This window comes from Lonchura striata, chromosome 1, assembly GCF_046129695.1.
Source record: "Lonchura striata isolate bLonStr1 chromosome 1, bLonStr1.mat, whole genome shotgun sequence".
Lineage (NCBI taxonomy): Eukaryota > Metazoa > Chordata > Aves > Passeriformes > Estrildidae > Lonchura > Lonchura striata.
The window spans coordinates 112568363-112585221 of record NC_134603.1 but is presented as its reverse complement, the minus strand read 5'-3'; the positions used below and the strand labels follow the sequence as shown (position 1 = coordinate 112585221).

At 39.0% G+C, this 16859-nt stretch overlaps 1 protein-coding gene across 9 annotated transcripts in view; it reads left to right on the top strand.

The window, feature by feature from the left end:
* MYRIP (myosin VIIA and Rab interacting protein) overlaps positions 1–16616 on the top strand; it is a 307188-nt gene extending 290572 nt beyond the window's left edge. For 6 of the 9 annotated variants that reach the window (XM_021531268.3, XM_021531272.3, XM_021531267.3 and 3 more), the window contains 7 exons: positions 74–136; positions 5697–5891; positions 10258–10419; positions 11987–12091; positions 12188–12248; positions 13018–13136; positions 13822–16616. In XM_021531268.3, coding sequence (XP_021386943.2) covers positions 74–136; positions 5697–5891; positions 10258–10419; positions 11987–12091; positions 12188–12248; positions 13018–13136; positions 13822–13854 — 738 coding nt within the window. In that variant the 3' untranslated portion in view covers positions 13855–16616. The remainder of the gene's footprint in view (positions 1–73; positions 137–5696; positions 5892–10257; positions 10420–11986; positions 12092–12187; positions 12249–13017; positions 13137–13821) is intronic. The other 3 variants (XM_021531273.3, XM_021531278.3, XM_077786769.1) reach the window with 2 other exon arrangements.
* Positions 16617–16859: the final 243 nt, after the last annotated feature.

Sequence of the window (16859 nt, the reverse complement as noted above, 5' to 3'; positions counted from 1 at the left end):
TATAGTTGTTAACTTCTGTAGCTGTTAATATAACTTTTCTGCCTTCTTATTTAACTGCTTTCCCACTATCTAGGAAAAACAAAAGGTTTTTGATCTTCATTTAAAGCTGCAGTTTTTATCCACTGTATTGCAGCAGGTGAGAAAGCTTTGTTTTATTTGTGTCTTTTTACATCTCTTATGTAGTAAGAGATGCCTTAACATGATATTGAGGGTTTCCATGTTTCCCAATCAACATTCTTAAACTCAAAATGTTTTCCTGAAAATATCAGGCCTGAAAAATCATACCATTTGGTCACAATCAATAACCATTGCAGAAAATTATTTTATAATCACACTTAACATGTGGAGCAGACAGGCTCCCTTGTTTGGCTTTGTGATGAAAATTTGGTTTTAGTAAAGAAGAACAGAAGACAATGATAAGGTGTATGAACTTTTTATTATCATGTACTCACCTATATTAAGAAATTTGGAAGGAATTTTTCTGATCATAGTAGTTATTAAAAATCTTTCTAAGCTCTCAATTTAAAAAATAATCAAAACCCTTAATTCATTGTAGAGTTTGTACAGTAAGTAGATATTTTCTCACTTTGCTGCTAGTGACTGTTGCTTATCATTTTTCTAGGTGGAAAGAGGCTTCTTTCTGTGCTATTTGAATCTCAGCTAACGAGGCTCACATATTAAAAATATTTTCATTCTATTCCCTGAGCAAATATATGCTTATCCTTTATATTAAAATACCTGCTATTTTTAGTATGTCATGCATCATTCTCTCAGTTATAAAATAAGAATCACTTTTTGTGTTCAAAGTTGATGTTTAATTTAGCAATACACTTCTCTCAATTTTTTTCTTTTTTCCTTGCTCTTACTTTTGTCCTACAAGTTGTAATTATCTTTTAATTATCTTAGTTTTATTTAGTAAAAATATCAATGGTGACATTAAAGAAAAAGTGTTTTTCCAGTTGTATAATGTAATTAGTACATGTCCATTGTATATCAGAATCCTGTGTAGATTTTAAAATGGAAATATTTTAATTTCCAGCTTAGGCCTATAATATTTCACTTTTGGAAAATAATTTCCTTTCTCATGATTATAGGCAACTTGTCTCTAGAAATAAGGCATTAAATATTAATAAGCATAACATATGTAGCTATATTAGGACAGTGGATTGAATCAGTAAAATGTAATATTCAGCATTACCTAGCACAGTCAGAAAGAGAAACTTTATTTCTCTGTGTTATACTTTGGAGACTATCAGTAGAATAATAGCTCACAGTCTGTAAGATAATTTTGCTTTCTTTTTCTAGAGGAATGCCCATAAATTAAGATATTCATTATAAAGGTGAAGGTGGGTAGTCTTAAACTTGAAGAGAAGATTATCATGGATTATCATGGTATACTTGTCTGCCTTCAAACACCCGGGCAGAATTTAGCCTTTTTTTCCCCACAATTTTCATGGTAATGAGTGGTTAGGGCTCACTTTTGGGCCGAAGATCTTTTGAAGGTCAGGGTTGACAGCTGCCACAGATAGTTGGGCATTGATGGCTCTTTTCTTCCCACACTGTGACTTGTGTCCCAGATTTTGCTGGCCTGTGAAGGACTTTCATTGCTCTTTTCAAGGCCTTCTCAAAATTCTACTATGAACTCCCATAGGGTGGGGAGATGAAGGAGACAGGTTTGGGGTTTGATTTTGTTTTCACCCAGCTTGGATTGAGTCAGGTTACTCTGAAAGGATGAGTTAATCAGTGGCAAAGCAAAACTTATCTTCTCCCCAGCTCCCTTTAACTCCCTATAAAACCCTATAAAAAGAGGGATATTGACCATGAGTCAGTGCGTGATATAACGCCTTGACACTGGAGCTAAAAATGATTGTACCACAAGTCATCAATGATGTGGTCAATACTGCCAGGACTGCTAGTGATGGAAAGGTGTTCTTGCTCTACTTCTTGATCTAGCTGTTGATGTCACTGTTCTTTGCTGAATTGCAGGTCACCCTCTCCCATGCTCTGTAAAAGAGCCTAATGATGACATTGTAGTGGCAGAAAAAAAGAAAACACTAATGGCTGAGTACAATGGGAAGAAAAGTAGTGCTAGTGATGGAGAACTGTTTTGAGAGCATCAGAAATAAAAGCCATAATGTTCATGCAAAGGAAAGGATGTGAAAAATGTTACAGGCTGCTGAGATGCATACAAACACTTTAAATCTCACCTGCTCTTAGCAGTTTGGGTACTTAATATTGCTTCAGTTCTATCATCCTGTTTTCCTTCTGTTACTTGTGCAAGGATGCAAACAGTGGTCTCTAAAGCATGTTCCAGTGTAGCATGCTTGAGTTAAACAACACAGAAAATACTGTCAGCATCAACAGGGAAAGGAAAGAGAGGCAACAGAAGGAAAGGGAGTGGCTAACAGTCAGCAAGACCACTTGATCTTTGCACTACTAAAACATAATCTTCTCAAAACAGGAATACTTTCCATCTGACAAACAGAAATAGCAGTAAAGAAGTTTTACAATATATGCCTTATATTCAGTGCAAACATGTATATATGCTTGCATACACACACATTTTTAGCATTTCATTGGTTTTAAGACTCAACCATATGGAACTCAGAGAAATCAGGCATGTTCTTTTGACTGTGTTCTTAACATGTTGGTGACCATGGATATTAATTATCATAAAAAGATTAAATGTATGTTTTATTCATTCCATTAGATGCTTAGTCTCAAATTCAGTAAAAAACAAAGATTCTCATAACTAGTAGAAACATTCATACTTGGTCTGCTGCATGGATTTGATTTGGAGTGGTTGTGTTAATTCAGAAGTAGGGTAGCCCAGTTGAAATCCAAATGTGTCCCAGAGTTTCAAGAAGAATGGTTGCACTTAGCTTTCCTGTGCTGGATATTTGTACCAGAGATTGCTTTCTGCATCTACCACATCCATATTAGTTCTTTGACTTGCTTGACAAGACAGAGCCTGTCTCATGGCATGACAGCTGTCTCTGTGAGTCACTTAGAGGTGTAAGCAATGACCTTTCCTGCAATGGCAAGATAAATTGAACAGCCAAGAGGTGTTTGGAGCAATTTGAAATCCACCTACCAGGATGATCTTGATGTGTGTGTGTCTGTGAATTTCAGGTGATTGTTATATGGTCTTATAAATCCTGAGTTTGACATGGGTGGTCAGGGAAGGGAGAGGTTTGTGAAGTACTAAAACCCAGCAACACATTTTCTTTTCTTTTTTTATTATTGCTTTTTTTAATTTATTTTGGGTTTTCCCATTACACATGTTAAATAATTATATCTAGAGTACCTTACTATATTTGCAAACAGACCATTTTGGAACATGAGCTGTTTTAACAGCTTTTGATAGGTGCTCAGAAGGAGGGTAAATCATATGGAAAAGCATGAAATGAGCATCCAGCTTTTTACAAATCACATTTCTGCACCTGTGGAGGATTAGAGTGGACTTTAGGAAGCATTTTGTCACTGTGAGGTTGCTCAAACTTGGTTTCTAGACAGGTGGTCAGTGCTCAACCCTGTCAGTGTATAAGAGGCATTTGGACAATGTCCTTGAAGGGCATGCTTTAACTTTTGGTCAGCTCTGAACTAGTCAGGTAGCTGGACTAAGTGATCATTCATCATCTTCCAGATGAAAAGTTACTGTATTCTATTCTATTCTGTTCTGTTCTTTACTGTTGAATTTCTTTTCCCCTATCCATTTCCTATTAAGAAGCTAGGGTATTTTTCACTCAAAATCTGATTTCACAAAGATATCTATCACAGACAATTTTACCTTGAAAACATAAAAATTATTTTTTAGTAATTGGTCTGTGAAAAACACTAATATGGATTATCATAATGTGGTATAAAGATGACTTTTTCTAATTTAATTTAATCTTTTTTTTGACATTTATAATTAACTATAAAGGCTAATAAAAATTTAATAAATAATACAAACTAAAGTGAGGCTACAGTTCTTGAAATGGAGAACATACATCAGTGAATATGATGAAGAATATATAGTGTCTGGCCTTCATCCTTTTTTGTTCACTACTCACTGAATATAAGAACTAGGTAATTGTAGAAGTAAATAATAAAAGAAAGTAGCATTGATTTTTCTCTTCTTCCTATAAAATTATTGATCTGATTTTAACCTAATTGGCACTTGTGAAAATAAATGGGGAAAAGCCAGTATGCTATTCATGGGGTTCAAGTATTTGTTGCTTAAGAGAGTCCCAAGCCTGTTTGTTTAGGACTGTGTTGGCTGTCCTAACAAGCTAAGGATTGAGTGCTGTAGCATATTGTATTTGCTTTGTTCTTCTTCTCTTTAATCTCTCATTCTAATTATTTCATGTAATTCAGATGAGTAATAGTGTTAAAGATGCCTTAATGTATTGATACACAACAATTGAGTATGTACTGCTAAAAATGTAGCTTTTCAGTAGAAGTCTTACCTAACATAAGAATGGACGGCTAATTAAAGGAAAGAAATAATGAAAGTATGTTTCCAATTTAACCCAAAGAAATTGTGAGAATCAAAAGAACGTTATTTCTCCTGTATCCTACCTATAGACACTTGTAACGAGTTATACTCTCCAGTACCATAGAATTTACTGTATAGACTCCAAAGACTGTCCATTTCCTCAGTGTTGATCTGCAGATATTTTTTGAGAAAATTTACAGACAGGTAAGCTCCTAATACACATGCATAAGTATTTGCAGGTTTGAGAAATGAATTAAATTTTGGTTAAAATTTTTCCACACTTTCTTTTAGGCAAAGCAACACTAAAGGTATTGCACATATATTCAGTGACAGTATTTTTATTGGCTTCAATAATCTTTAGCTCAGTCTCCAAACTATATAATTTGGATATTGACCTTGGTTCTTGAAGGTACATCTGGTGATTTTTTTTTTTTTCGTTCATCAGAGGAAGGTCCTGAAGCTTAAAGCTATGTGAAAATCTTAAGAATCAGGACAGTTAATTAAAAATTACAAGTAAAGAATACTGATAAAAAGGTTTTCAGTTGTTTTTAAAAAATGGATAAAACTGCATGCTTTTCCTTGGTATCTGATATAATTTATTCCATATTAAAAAATAGGTAAATTGAAATTTTAAAAAATAAAAGGATGCAAGTGTTTGCACACTAATAGGTCAGTCTTTGTTTATTTGGGGTGATCATTTAGTTCATAATAAGCATTTTAATAAAATGCTGTCCTTACAGGGCTGCTGAAGATTGCTTTTCCATGCTTACATCCATAATGAAATGGCTCCTGTAGACATAGATCATTGCACATCTCTTTGCCAGTATCCAAAAAGGAAAATTGTGTTTTAAAACATGTTTAAAACACTTTTGCAAAACCAGCTTTATGTAGCTCGTGTAGAGTTTAAAGCTGGATATTTGTGTGCTCCTTTGGGATAAGATTTGGACCATCCCTCTGGTAGAATTCTGTTGTAGAAGAATTGCATGTGTATTTTATTTCGCATGCTGTAGCAGTGTGGTTATGTAAGAAAGGGAAGGAGAAAATGGGAAATAAATTCCAATTCCATTACATGGTTCTTGTATCTGTTTGCAGCAGAGAGCCATGGATATGGGTTTAGCATGGCTAAAGCTGGGGCTAGTAGAAGGTGATTTATATCTTACCCCTCTATGCTAAATTAATGCTGTTGTTTTCTCTGTCTGTTCTTGTAAAAAAATAGAAGTACTCTGCTGTCTCGCTCTGCAACATATCTACAGAAGTCCTGAAAGTCATCAACGCCACTGAAGAACTGATAGCAGAATCCACCGATCCCGGCGACTTCCCGGATGACATTCAGGACATAGGAAGAGGAACCCTCCCCCTGGGCACAGATCCTGTCAGACTTGATGAGCAGCTCACAACACTGGAAGAAAATGTAAGATGAATCAGTATGTGAAAGAGTCACATGTGTGAGTGAGTGCACCTGTTTGTTTGCACCAACTTGAAAGGGAAGGAACATAGGCAGCATCAGTGGATGTTCAAAATTAATTTGGGGTTTTTAAACAAATACATGAATAGAAAAAAAAAATGTTTTAACAGTGCTTAACTGTGTCAGTAAGGGGGAGTTTTATGTACTTTAAATATAGAGGGGAGGAGGAATTGGATGCTTTGGGGTTTACAACTAAGTTTAGAAGCTCTATCTCAAAAACTCATTTATGCCCTCCACACCTCTATGGCAGTGTGGCTATGCCACACCTGGCTGAAATCACACATCTCCTAGTCTCAGCACAGCTTCATCATTCCAAGGACAGGTGGAAAAAGTCACACAGAGAAGTGGAGAAGCTCTTCCTCCCCTCAACACCTCCAGCACACTGTGCTTAGCACCGAGGGATCTGGAGCTGCCTCCTGCACTCTTAGAAGAGCAGGCTGGAGAATCTGAATTAAACAAACATTTGTTTGGCAACATCCAAATCATCCATCCTTTTTCATTAATACCTGTCATACACAGGGGAAGGTACAATGCTGAATCATACAATGAAGTTGCTACTCATTGGAAATTTTTGTGAATCCAGTTAATGGAGTTGGTACACTTTTAACTTTCTCTTTTTCCCATATTTAAGTAATTACATTTCAGTGTCCTTTCCCTTCATCAGGAGCCCTTAAAGATCTCATAGGAATCTGCACTGTACCATTATATCATCCTGATCAGTTCAAGAAGACAAATCCTGGTTTTCTTTAGCCCCAGAAAATTTTCAGACAGAATCTCCTCTTAGAAGATAAAATCAGTTTACTCTACAGAAACATATATCCACAGCAACCCCAGTAAAAGAACTAGGTGGAAGATACTCTGTGCCACTAAAAGCCACTCCTGGCACTGGACTCTCTCTCATGAAATAGTAAAGTATCCTAAAGGTCCAAACACCACAGAATTCATCTGGTAGAGAAGTGAATATAGAATAAAAATCCAAGTGCATGCTGGACCACATCTTCAGAAGAACTAAGTTCTGGAGGACAAAGAGCAACTTGAGGAAATCTGGTCCCACCTGTTTTTTTCTGTGGAGAACTGTGTTGCAAACTATCTAAGGTGCATGTTTTGTTTTCCCAACTGCACTTTGATAATCCCTCCCAGCAATGTGGAGGTTTGGCATCTGTGTTGCTGTGGCCTCTAATAATTTATTTGGGCTAAGCATTTCTCGCTGAGAACACACTGGGCACAGAGGCAGAGCATTTCTTGCTTTGGCTTTGCCCTCGCTGCAGCATCTCTGGTTTAGCTTCTCCCAGTTCTCTGCAGAATTCACAAGCTATCCAGCACAGTCTTGCTGTGTCCCCACAGAACATCTTTCTCTGTCCCACACAGGACATGAAGTAGATGGCAAAAACATCACAGTTTGAAGATTTTACCATTACACTCCATGGTAAAGAGCCTTTAGAAATGCAGGAAACCACAACTTTTCCCATTGCAGCTGGGGCCATATCTACATGAACCACATCCTCATTGCAGCAACTTCTACAAGAGGATCTGAGTGTTTATAAATACTTTGTTCATTTTTGCTCTCTCTAGCCTTTTAAGGACTGTGCATGCAACAGTGTGAAGAATGTAGGGCCATCTGTACCCGCAAAAGGTTGGGGTTTTGTGGAAGTTGTGCATACCTAAATGACAGTAAAATGAATCTCCACAATCTAAATATGAATAATTGAATAATGGCATAATTTAGGGGGGACCTGCAAGGATACCATTGCTGTTTGGAAGTGTTACAATTGTCCAGGTAAATGGAACATTCTTTAGAAAAATATTTTCTTTAGCTCCAGCTGGAAAATGTTCATTAATATTTCACAAATGTAGGGGCTGATTGAGTTACAGAAACATTAATGACAAAAATGGCATTTTTCTATCAGTCCCATTTTCTTTGGATTTTTCCCCCTCTTGAAAAGAACATCTTACTGTGCAGAGATTTTGCTACAGCACTTATAATGCATATTTTCTTTAACTTTCTAAATATGCTGCTGTTCAAAATATTCTATTTCTTCTTTCTCTAAGCTTTTAGATGTGACAGGGAAATCTAAAAAAAATGTCTTTTTATCTAAACTGGCTGTGGTATGTTATACTTAAAAGATGTATCATTTAAATGAACAGTAAGAATAATTAAACCCCACAAAACCAGGAGCATTTCTATTTAAATCATCACATTAACTTTATGGACCCCCTTTGTCCCCAGGTACTTCAGCAAAAATTTTACATCAGATTACTTATTTCTTTCAGATATGTGTTTCAAAGATTTCATACCTGCAGTTAGGAAATGTTCTTATATGATGCAATTTGTACAGATGTAGTGATTTTGTTTCTATCAAACTCACATGCATGGACAAAACATATCTACAAGTGACACAAAGAAAAAAGAAAACTATTTCAAGCAATTAAAAATCAATTAAATAGAAAAGGAATAATAAGTAAATAAATTGCAATCTGGTCATTCTCCACCATTTTGATCCATAAATTATTTGAATATCTCTTATGTCAAAGGACTGAATGATCCAGGAATTGTGGGCAGATACAACTGCAGGAGTAAAAGACATATGAAATAAAGGTTTTGGCTCAAGGATCTTCTTCAGAGCCTATCTGCTTGCCCTTTGAACCCTGAAGTCAGCCACAGCCATGTTTAATTTCATGCTAGGTTTGTAATAACACAGTCTTTACTGCTATTGCAATGGGGGAAATCAGAATATATATTTCATTTCCACTGTGCTGTTACCAGCCTCATGGAAACAAGTCTCTTGGCTAAGGAGTAAATGAGCAGAAAGTGCAGTATTTTCATGTGGTTCTGCACAGATCTCAAAAGCTAATGCTTGAAAATTACCCTCTTGCATAAACCAGTGACCTCCATGTACCTTAGGGGGTTTGTGAAATAAGAGAAACAAGGAGACACAGTGTATCACTAATTACTGCTCTGAAGGCCTGAATGAAAAATGAAACCTTTAGCTGTAGTTATAGATACCAGAGGTGGGGGAAAATAGTAAGAGTTGTTTATTTTTAGGGAAGTCTGTAATTCTCTCTTATTTGGCCCAAATAAACCTATTGATCATCCACAGATTTACTCAAATGCCCAGCAGGTGTGAAGGTTTTGCCTGCTGTATATTTGGGTGAGAGCAGGATGGGTTGGAAAATGTTTATACATATAAGCACATTTACTCCATAGGAAGTTAATAACAATTTGCTGCCGAACAGTTATTCATGCAGTTTTTATTGCCAGAAAGCATCAAATGGGTTTAAAGAATGTCCTGATTTAGGGCAAATTTGGGAGAAAACCTCCGGAAGGAGCCCCCAGAAAGCAAACCTCCACGGCCCATCCCCCTACACCTGGTTTGGGAAGAATTTCCTCAGAGAGAAGTGCGATAAAAACCTGTTTATTTAACAAGCAAAACACTCCCCAGCACAAAAAAATTAACAACACCAGATGACAAAAACTCTTCCACCACTCTGAAGAGATGAACAAATCCAGAAAGTCTCTCCTGGGAGTGGTCGCCCAGGTCTGGGCACTGGGGATTGCTCTCCAGCACTGGGGATGGCTGCTGCAGATCACAAAATGCAGGCTCTCAGTGTTTCTTGGTGTTTCCCAGGTCCCAGTCTGGAGCAGGTTGGATGGTATTCAGGAAAGGGAAAGGAAAAAAACAGTCCAGGGAAAAAATTGGACTGCCTAGCTAACTAATAAGTAAAAGCAAAGGCAAAAGCAGGAACAAGAGCAAGCAAGACAGCAAGCAAGCTCTAGGCTCTCCTAGACAACAGACCATGTGGGGAGGTGAGCAGGCTGATAACAAGACAAAACAAACCTTCACTTTCAGAGTGAGTCCTGAAAGCACAGAACATATATCAAGCATAAACAGAACACACGACTGGGGATACAAGCACCATAACGTCACCCTAGGACGAAGAAACACGGCTTTATATGAGGTGTGATCTATAGACTTCCCTTTGTAGACTTAGGGTGTTATGCGATGAAATATCAATAATAAAAAAGAAAACTTTTTAACTTTTTTCTTTGCTGATCAATCTGGAACAAATCTGGTTTGGAATAAATTGTAGCACCTATGGAATCTGTAATGCAGCCACCTCGTTCATCCCTTCTCTTTGTGGATGTGTGTTTTTCAGATTATTTCCCCCATGACTTTCCTCTGCCAGGTAAACCTCCCTGTGGTGGGCTAGCAAGCAGGGAAGCTTGCAGGTATAATGGAAAATGCAGTCTGCTCAAACCTGCATGCCCACAAACCAGGAATCACTGACACCTGTCCCCACCTTGGCCCTGCAGGTGTACCTGACAGCCAGCACGGTGTATGGGCTGGAGGGGCAGCTGACCACCCTGGAAGACGCCGCACGCAAGATCAGCAGCGTTACTGAGGAATCTGAGCTGGCTGATCTGGAGGACCAGGTGGCCACAGCAGCTGCCCAGGTTCATCATGCAGAGCTTCAGGTGAGGACAGCAGCTCCTCTCCATCTGCAGATTTCACACTGCCTTGCCTAACACCCACCTCACCCTACACGCTTTGAATATTCTTTTGTACTGTCATAGTCTGATGATCCAAGGATGCTGACTACATCACAAGCTGAGCAGAGCATAACTGAGCTGTGTAACTCAGCCCAGCCAGATGTACTGTATCTCTTTGTTTCTTCCCTCAGCTTGGTTTTGGACATGGTGCATTCTGTGTCATGAGCATGGCCCTGGTCAGACAGCAGGAAGAGTCTGAGGCAGTTTATCCAATCAGCAGCTTGTCAAGCACTTTCCAAAAGATGCCACTGTTGGCAGCTTTCTACCAGCAAAGGCCAACGGCAGTCAGAGGCTGAGCCAAGGACAGAGCCTAGGGCTTGCATGCCTGCTGTGGGATTTAGGTGCTAAGCAGCACACGTCCCAGCCAAAGGCAAGAACTCTTGTGCATGGTGATCTAGCACCACTCTAGCAGGCTCCAGAAAGGCTGGGGCTCAGAACACATTGTAATCTGGTGCTAAAAGCTGAACAAGATATGCTGCCAGACCTCAAAGGGCTGACACTGCTTGCAGCCCACTGCCCAGTCTGTACCCAGCAAGATGCCCTGACCTGACTCTGTCAGGGTTTAATGGGAAGTACCTGGTGATTTTACTCAGTAGAAGCATGCTCAACTCAGGACTGAGCAAATATCTGAGAGCCTGACATGTTTCTGATGTCAGAAGTGCATTGCTGTACTGCTTGGTAAACTGGCAGTTGTGTTTTGTTGGCTTTGGTCATTATTTTAGGGTAAATCTGTTAATGGGAGTGAGAGGGAGGAGGAGAGAGGCCTAAACTATGCAAGGAGGCCAATGGAAGATCTGCAGAGTGAAGCCAGCTGTGGCTTCAGGTGTCATTGTGTATCAGCTGTTGGGTTATATGTCTGACTTCTCTGACTCTTCTTTCTCTTTTGTCAATACTTGTCTCCACTGCTCTCAATATCAGACTACTTTTCCCTGGCAATTTGTTTTCCATTCAGTCTTTTTATATAGTGTATGCCTGCATTTATGCATGCTTGTGTTTAATATGCATATACATTTGAACTATAAATAAGATCAAATGTTTTGATTTTGTAACAGAGGATGTACTTTGCACATGTATGAAATTAATTTTCAGTTAGGAAATGTGTCCCACAAATGAAGCTCATTAAAACATAGCTTGAATGAATTTGGGATTATGCAGCTAAAGGTAATCAGGAGATAGCAGATGCAGGTTTTCTCTCCTCCTTTCTTTTTTTCTTCAAAAGGAGTAAAATGCCTCTTCCTTGGAGTCACAAGGTAGGTTGGATTGTTCTTTTACTCCATCTTTACTAACAAATTAAGCCCCTTTTAATGTCAGGACTAAAGAATGCAGGAAGGTGTCAGAATTGCTGAAGAAGTTAGCCATCTGTTTATATTTTCTTATTAAAGTGGATTTTACTGGGGGAGGGTTATATTTCAGTAGTGGCATCCACAGTAATTTTAAAACTTCTTTTCCCCCCTCCCCATCTGTCTGTCTCTCTCTTTTATTTTCTTTGAAGATTTCAGATATTGAGAGCAGAATATCAGCTCTCACTGTTGCAGGCTTGAACGTGGCTCCCTGTGTTCACCTGACAAGGAAACGGGATCAAAAGCAAACAAACCAGGTGCCAGAACATTATGTAGTATTCAAAAAATACATTGGGGAAACATTGCCTCTTTCTCTATAATGGAATTGAGTAATGCATGTATGTTGTTTACAGATGCATACAATAGACACATCAAGACAGCAGAGGAGAAAACTTCCAGCTCCACCAATAAAAGGTGTGCCTAAAGTGTTATGTAAATGAGAGAGACTCTATGTAAGATTCAATATAATGTACAGGCCAGCAAAGTAGGGAAAAGTTTAAGTTACGAAATGAACAGAGAAAGCCTAATAAACTGTCCCATCCTCCTCATTTTCCATGTACTTTTATTACATAAAATACCCCTTTGTCACATTTAAAAGCATTGCCACTTTCTTCAGTGAAAGTTGTGACAGTGACAAGTAAACAAGAGCAGAGGCAGAAGGCTGAAAAAAGCAAATGAGGAATGCTGAATACTTGCCCTGCAAGAGGGGTGCTGCTGCAGCATGGCTGGGCACCACACAGTGTGGCTGCCACCCTCCATAACCCACCACTTCCTTAAAGTCTGTATTTGCTGATTTCAGTCTGTATGAAATGGCTCAGCAATATTCCTGGTATGCCAGAGAATGGCTGTGAAATGTTTTTATAAAATCAAATGGGTTTTGTTCTTTCATGATTTTTTTGTGGATCTTGATTGTTTTTTTTTAACTCTGCAGTGCATTATCTCTGAGAATTCTAGGGTTTTGTTCACTGCACTATTCTTTTGTAATTCCACTGATTGACATGGCCTCAAACTTTAATTTATCTGGAGTACCACAGCCTGCTGTTTTTAATTTAAATTAAATCCAACTTTTCTCATACATCTTAGGGGAAGTTTTGTCTCTCTAGAAGCTGTGACTCTTCAGAAGTATTTTTATATCTTCTTCAATCTCTTATGTGAAAAATCTCCCCTTTTGTATTTTTCCCAGGTGAAAAAATAGATGGCTCTCCAGTTACCACTGTCAGAACGTTTAACAGAAACTTCATGCTCCAAGGATCTCTAACACAAAGAACTAAAGAAAGGAAAAGCACTGCCAAGGACTTAATGGTAAACAAATGTTTTTAAAACTTTGTTAAGATCAGTCAAATAGAGAGATAGCAGTATCTGTGTAGGCAGCTGTATTTCAGTGTCTTCAGAAATCTTCTCTTGATAGTTTGAGGAAAAAAATAGAGACTGCTGAGGCAACTCTTGAACAAATATGACCAGTGTCCTGGAAGATGTCTGACTATATACTATAGAATAGCAGCTCCTGAATGTCAGCTTGTGATAATGTAGCCTGGCTGCCAGGTCTCCAGGAACATGCTACCCATATTTTTTAAATAATAAATAAATTAGTTGTGCCCTGCATTTCAGACTTTTGAATCAGACCCTCACAGAACCATCTGTGCATTGTAACTTGGCAGGAGAGAGTCACCTTGAATTTCACTAATTGTTGAGAAATGTTAAAAGGTTATCTAAGTGGAATTTAAGGGATAGACAGATCACACATGGGTTCTGCAGGGTTTGAACAAAGAGGCTTCACTCAGGACACCCAGGACAGCTGTCAGTCATTTCTTCTACAGCAGCCATAGCGGGATAAAGGAAAAAGCTGACTGTCCCAAAGCAGTCTGCTACAGAACATGTGGGAAATACGTGGGGAAGTGAGAAGGGAAAGGACATGGCTGTGTTCTTCAGCAGGTTTGTTTAGTTCTTCACTCATGTTTTTTTTCTTTCCTGTCCCACTCTGCTCTAGGAACCTGCTATAGGATCTGCTGTGATGTACTAAACTTACTCTTCCCTACTGCCAATAACACACTGCCTAAGGCTGTACACTAGAGTGCCTTTTCTTAACAGCCATTGTGTATGTCCAGCTGAAAATGGACCCTCAAGAACCCACAGAGCCTCAGTTATAGGGCTTCATTTGGATACCTCACTGAGAAAGCTGTCCAAGTCTTCAGCATTGTGGTCCGCTACAGGAAACTCTGCCTTAAAGTTCTCAGAGGACTCTAGACAGGATGCTATGTTTCAAATGCAAGGCTCCACATTTTAAGATGCACTTTTTCTCCCTATCAATTGTACTAAAGTATGTAGTCTTTAAAATGCAGTATGTTTTTGTACACTCAGTCATAACTATAGGCCAATTAATCTGCCAAAGCAGACCTGTGATCCATATTTGCTGGCCTCTTACTATTCATGTGGGCATCTGTCTTGTCGAGCAATAAGAACAACTTTATGCAGTGTGTGCTGCTTTTCAGCTGCGTGAAGGGAGAGGAGAATTTGTGTACCTCGCTCTGCTCCCAGGGAGTCAGTGGAAGTCTTGGGAGGGTTGGTAGCAGGGAGAAGACTACTCTGTTCTCTGAGAGTGCATCTCGCAGATTGAATGTTCCAGCTCCAGAGCTAGGGATATTGCTCTAGGAAGCTGGGGTGTCATGCTGAACCAGGAACTGGTGGCCACACACGTGGACCAGATGTCTGCCGAGTTGCAATCCCAGTGTCTGGAAACATCTGAACACTGTTAAAGAAACCAACACCTTCATATGTCTTGTTCTTGGCAGCACTGTCCACTTGGTGGTGGCCGACCATGCTGTAGTTCAGAATAAATTGTGTCCAAACCTTTAAGATTGGAAAAAGGAGGTGAAAGTGCAGGGGATGAGATCTCTGCTGACTGACTGTTGGTTGTGGGGTGGCTGGCAGCTTGCAAGAGATTCCTTTCTGGCGTTCACTGGCGTTTCTGAGAAGGAGGCAAATGTAGCCCAGACATCACTTCCTATACTAGTCTGGAGCCACCAGAGAGTAGCTGGGGCCTGTTGCTGGTGCCACATGCACCACACTTCTACTGGACCACTCTGAATTGGATTGTGAATAGTAATATTCTTTCTTTCATTTCTTGAGACCCTTAACAGATGAGTCAAACTAGAAGGCCCTTTGGCAGATGCCCAGGAGGGAGGATGCTGCTTACAGGGTGTCCCTCTCACCCTTTTGTGGGAGAACATAGCCTATTTGTGGATTTTTTTGCTCTGAAGAATACAAAGAAGGTAGTCAGAGGAGGTGATAAGCCAGTGAATCCCTTACCTTCCACACCACTTGCAGAGCAGGTACCCAAGTGCAGATGGGGTTGATGTGAAATGTGCTATGAAGGAAGGCATGGGCTGGCAAGTTCTCCTCAGCATTAAGGAGTGGTGAGCTCTCCCAAGAGCTGTGGGTACCAGGAAGGAGGAGAGTTCCTTCATTGCCTGGGCTCCCAGTGAACACCCATGAACAGAGTGCCACATGTTACCTGCCATGCAGCAGGAAAGCAGTTCCCTGGGACACCAGGCCATGAAATGTCTGTGGCTGGGCAAATACAAGCAAATTTCCTGACTAGGCTGGATTTAGGGGGTGCAAGTCAGAGAGACAGGGAATTACTGGGTGGGTTGATTGGAAAGACAGTGCCAGCTGCAAATCTGCCATCCACATTTGACATCTAGCTTGTCAGTACTCTGATGTCCAGCTGCATGTGAGGAATCCTTGGAATAAATACAATCACCTTCCCACTTACAATACATAAGTGTGACTCCATTCCTTCAAGGAATTTTCATCTGCCCAAGATCTGACCCAATGTCTTCATTCTGGGTGAAATTAGGCCTTCTTTTACTCTCACACAATACTAGTTCTCTGAAACTGGTTTGCACAGATGTGAGGGATAAATTTGGCCCACTCTGTTTAATATATAAATATATATATAAAACAAATAGATTTTATTTATATATGCAATCCAGTAAAGGAAATTAAACAGAGTAGGATGCCTAGTAATTTTTTTATTTTTCAGTCTCCTCCTCCATTGACTGTTCTTGTGTATGTGTACAATACATTCCCAGGTTCTGGTTTATGCAGGTATGCGTGTTATGAAATGTCATTTATGGTGGTTGGTCTGCATATTCGTCTAATAAATAATAACTAATATTGTGTATGTAATATCAATACAGAAATTACTAATTTTAATAGAATAACTCTCTGGCTTTTGTTCTGTTAGTGTGATTTAAACAAGCCAACAAAGTTTGGAGTAGGTTGTTTTCCTTAAGAGGCATGAAAAGCAATTACTATCGTGTTACAATGTTAAAATATTCAGTCTTCTTTGACAGACAAATGTGTACTGTGTAGGCATTGCAAAAAAAAAAAACTTAAAAAAAAATCCCACCTGCTCTAAGCATTTGAATTTTTACAAATGTTTATCGTGCCAAATACGTGCAAAGATATAATCTACCATTTTAAAAAAATCATAAAAGCATATGTTATAGCACACAAAGAATTATTTTGTCATCAGGTGATTTCAATCTTTAGTGTTGATATTTATATTTAGATTAATTTTTATAAATGAAAATATTTTAATGGGTAAAATGAAGACTATATGACCTATTTGATTAAGTCTGAGTGAATATTAAGCTTGCCTTGTTGTTGTTATCTGCATACTCACCAAGAATTATTGTCAAGAGAAATTATAAAAGAGTAAAAGCGATTTATGAAAATAATGCCTTTTCAACTACTTGATTCATAAAAAACCCAAAAGATTTCTTCTCTGTTGTTTGGATTTATGTGCACTTTGGCCTGGAATTGTGCAGAACCCACAGCTGTACACATGACACCATCACACTCGGGACACGGGCATCTCCACAGGGGTGCCAGGGTTTGACAAAACAAGGGCACACACTTGGTTCACACTTCCTCCTCCTCTAGGGCTGGGGTGGGAGGAATGCTGTTAGGAACATTTGCTGGTGAGTCTTCTCCAAACCATCAAGTCTGTTGGCTGAAATA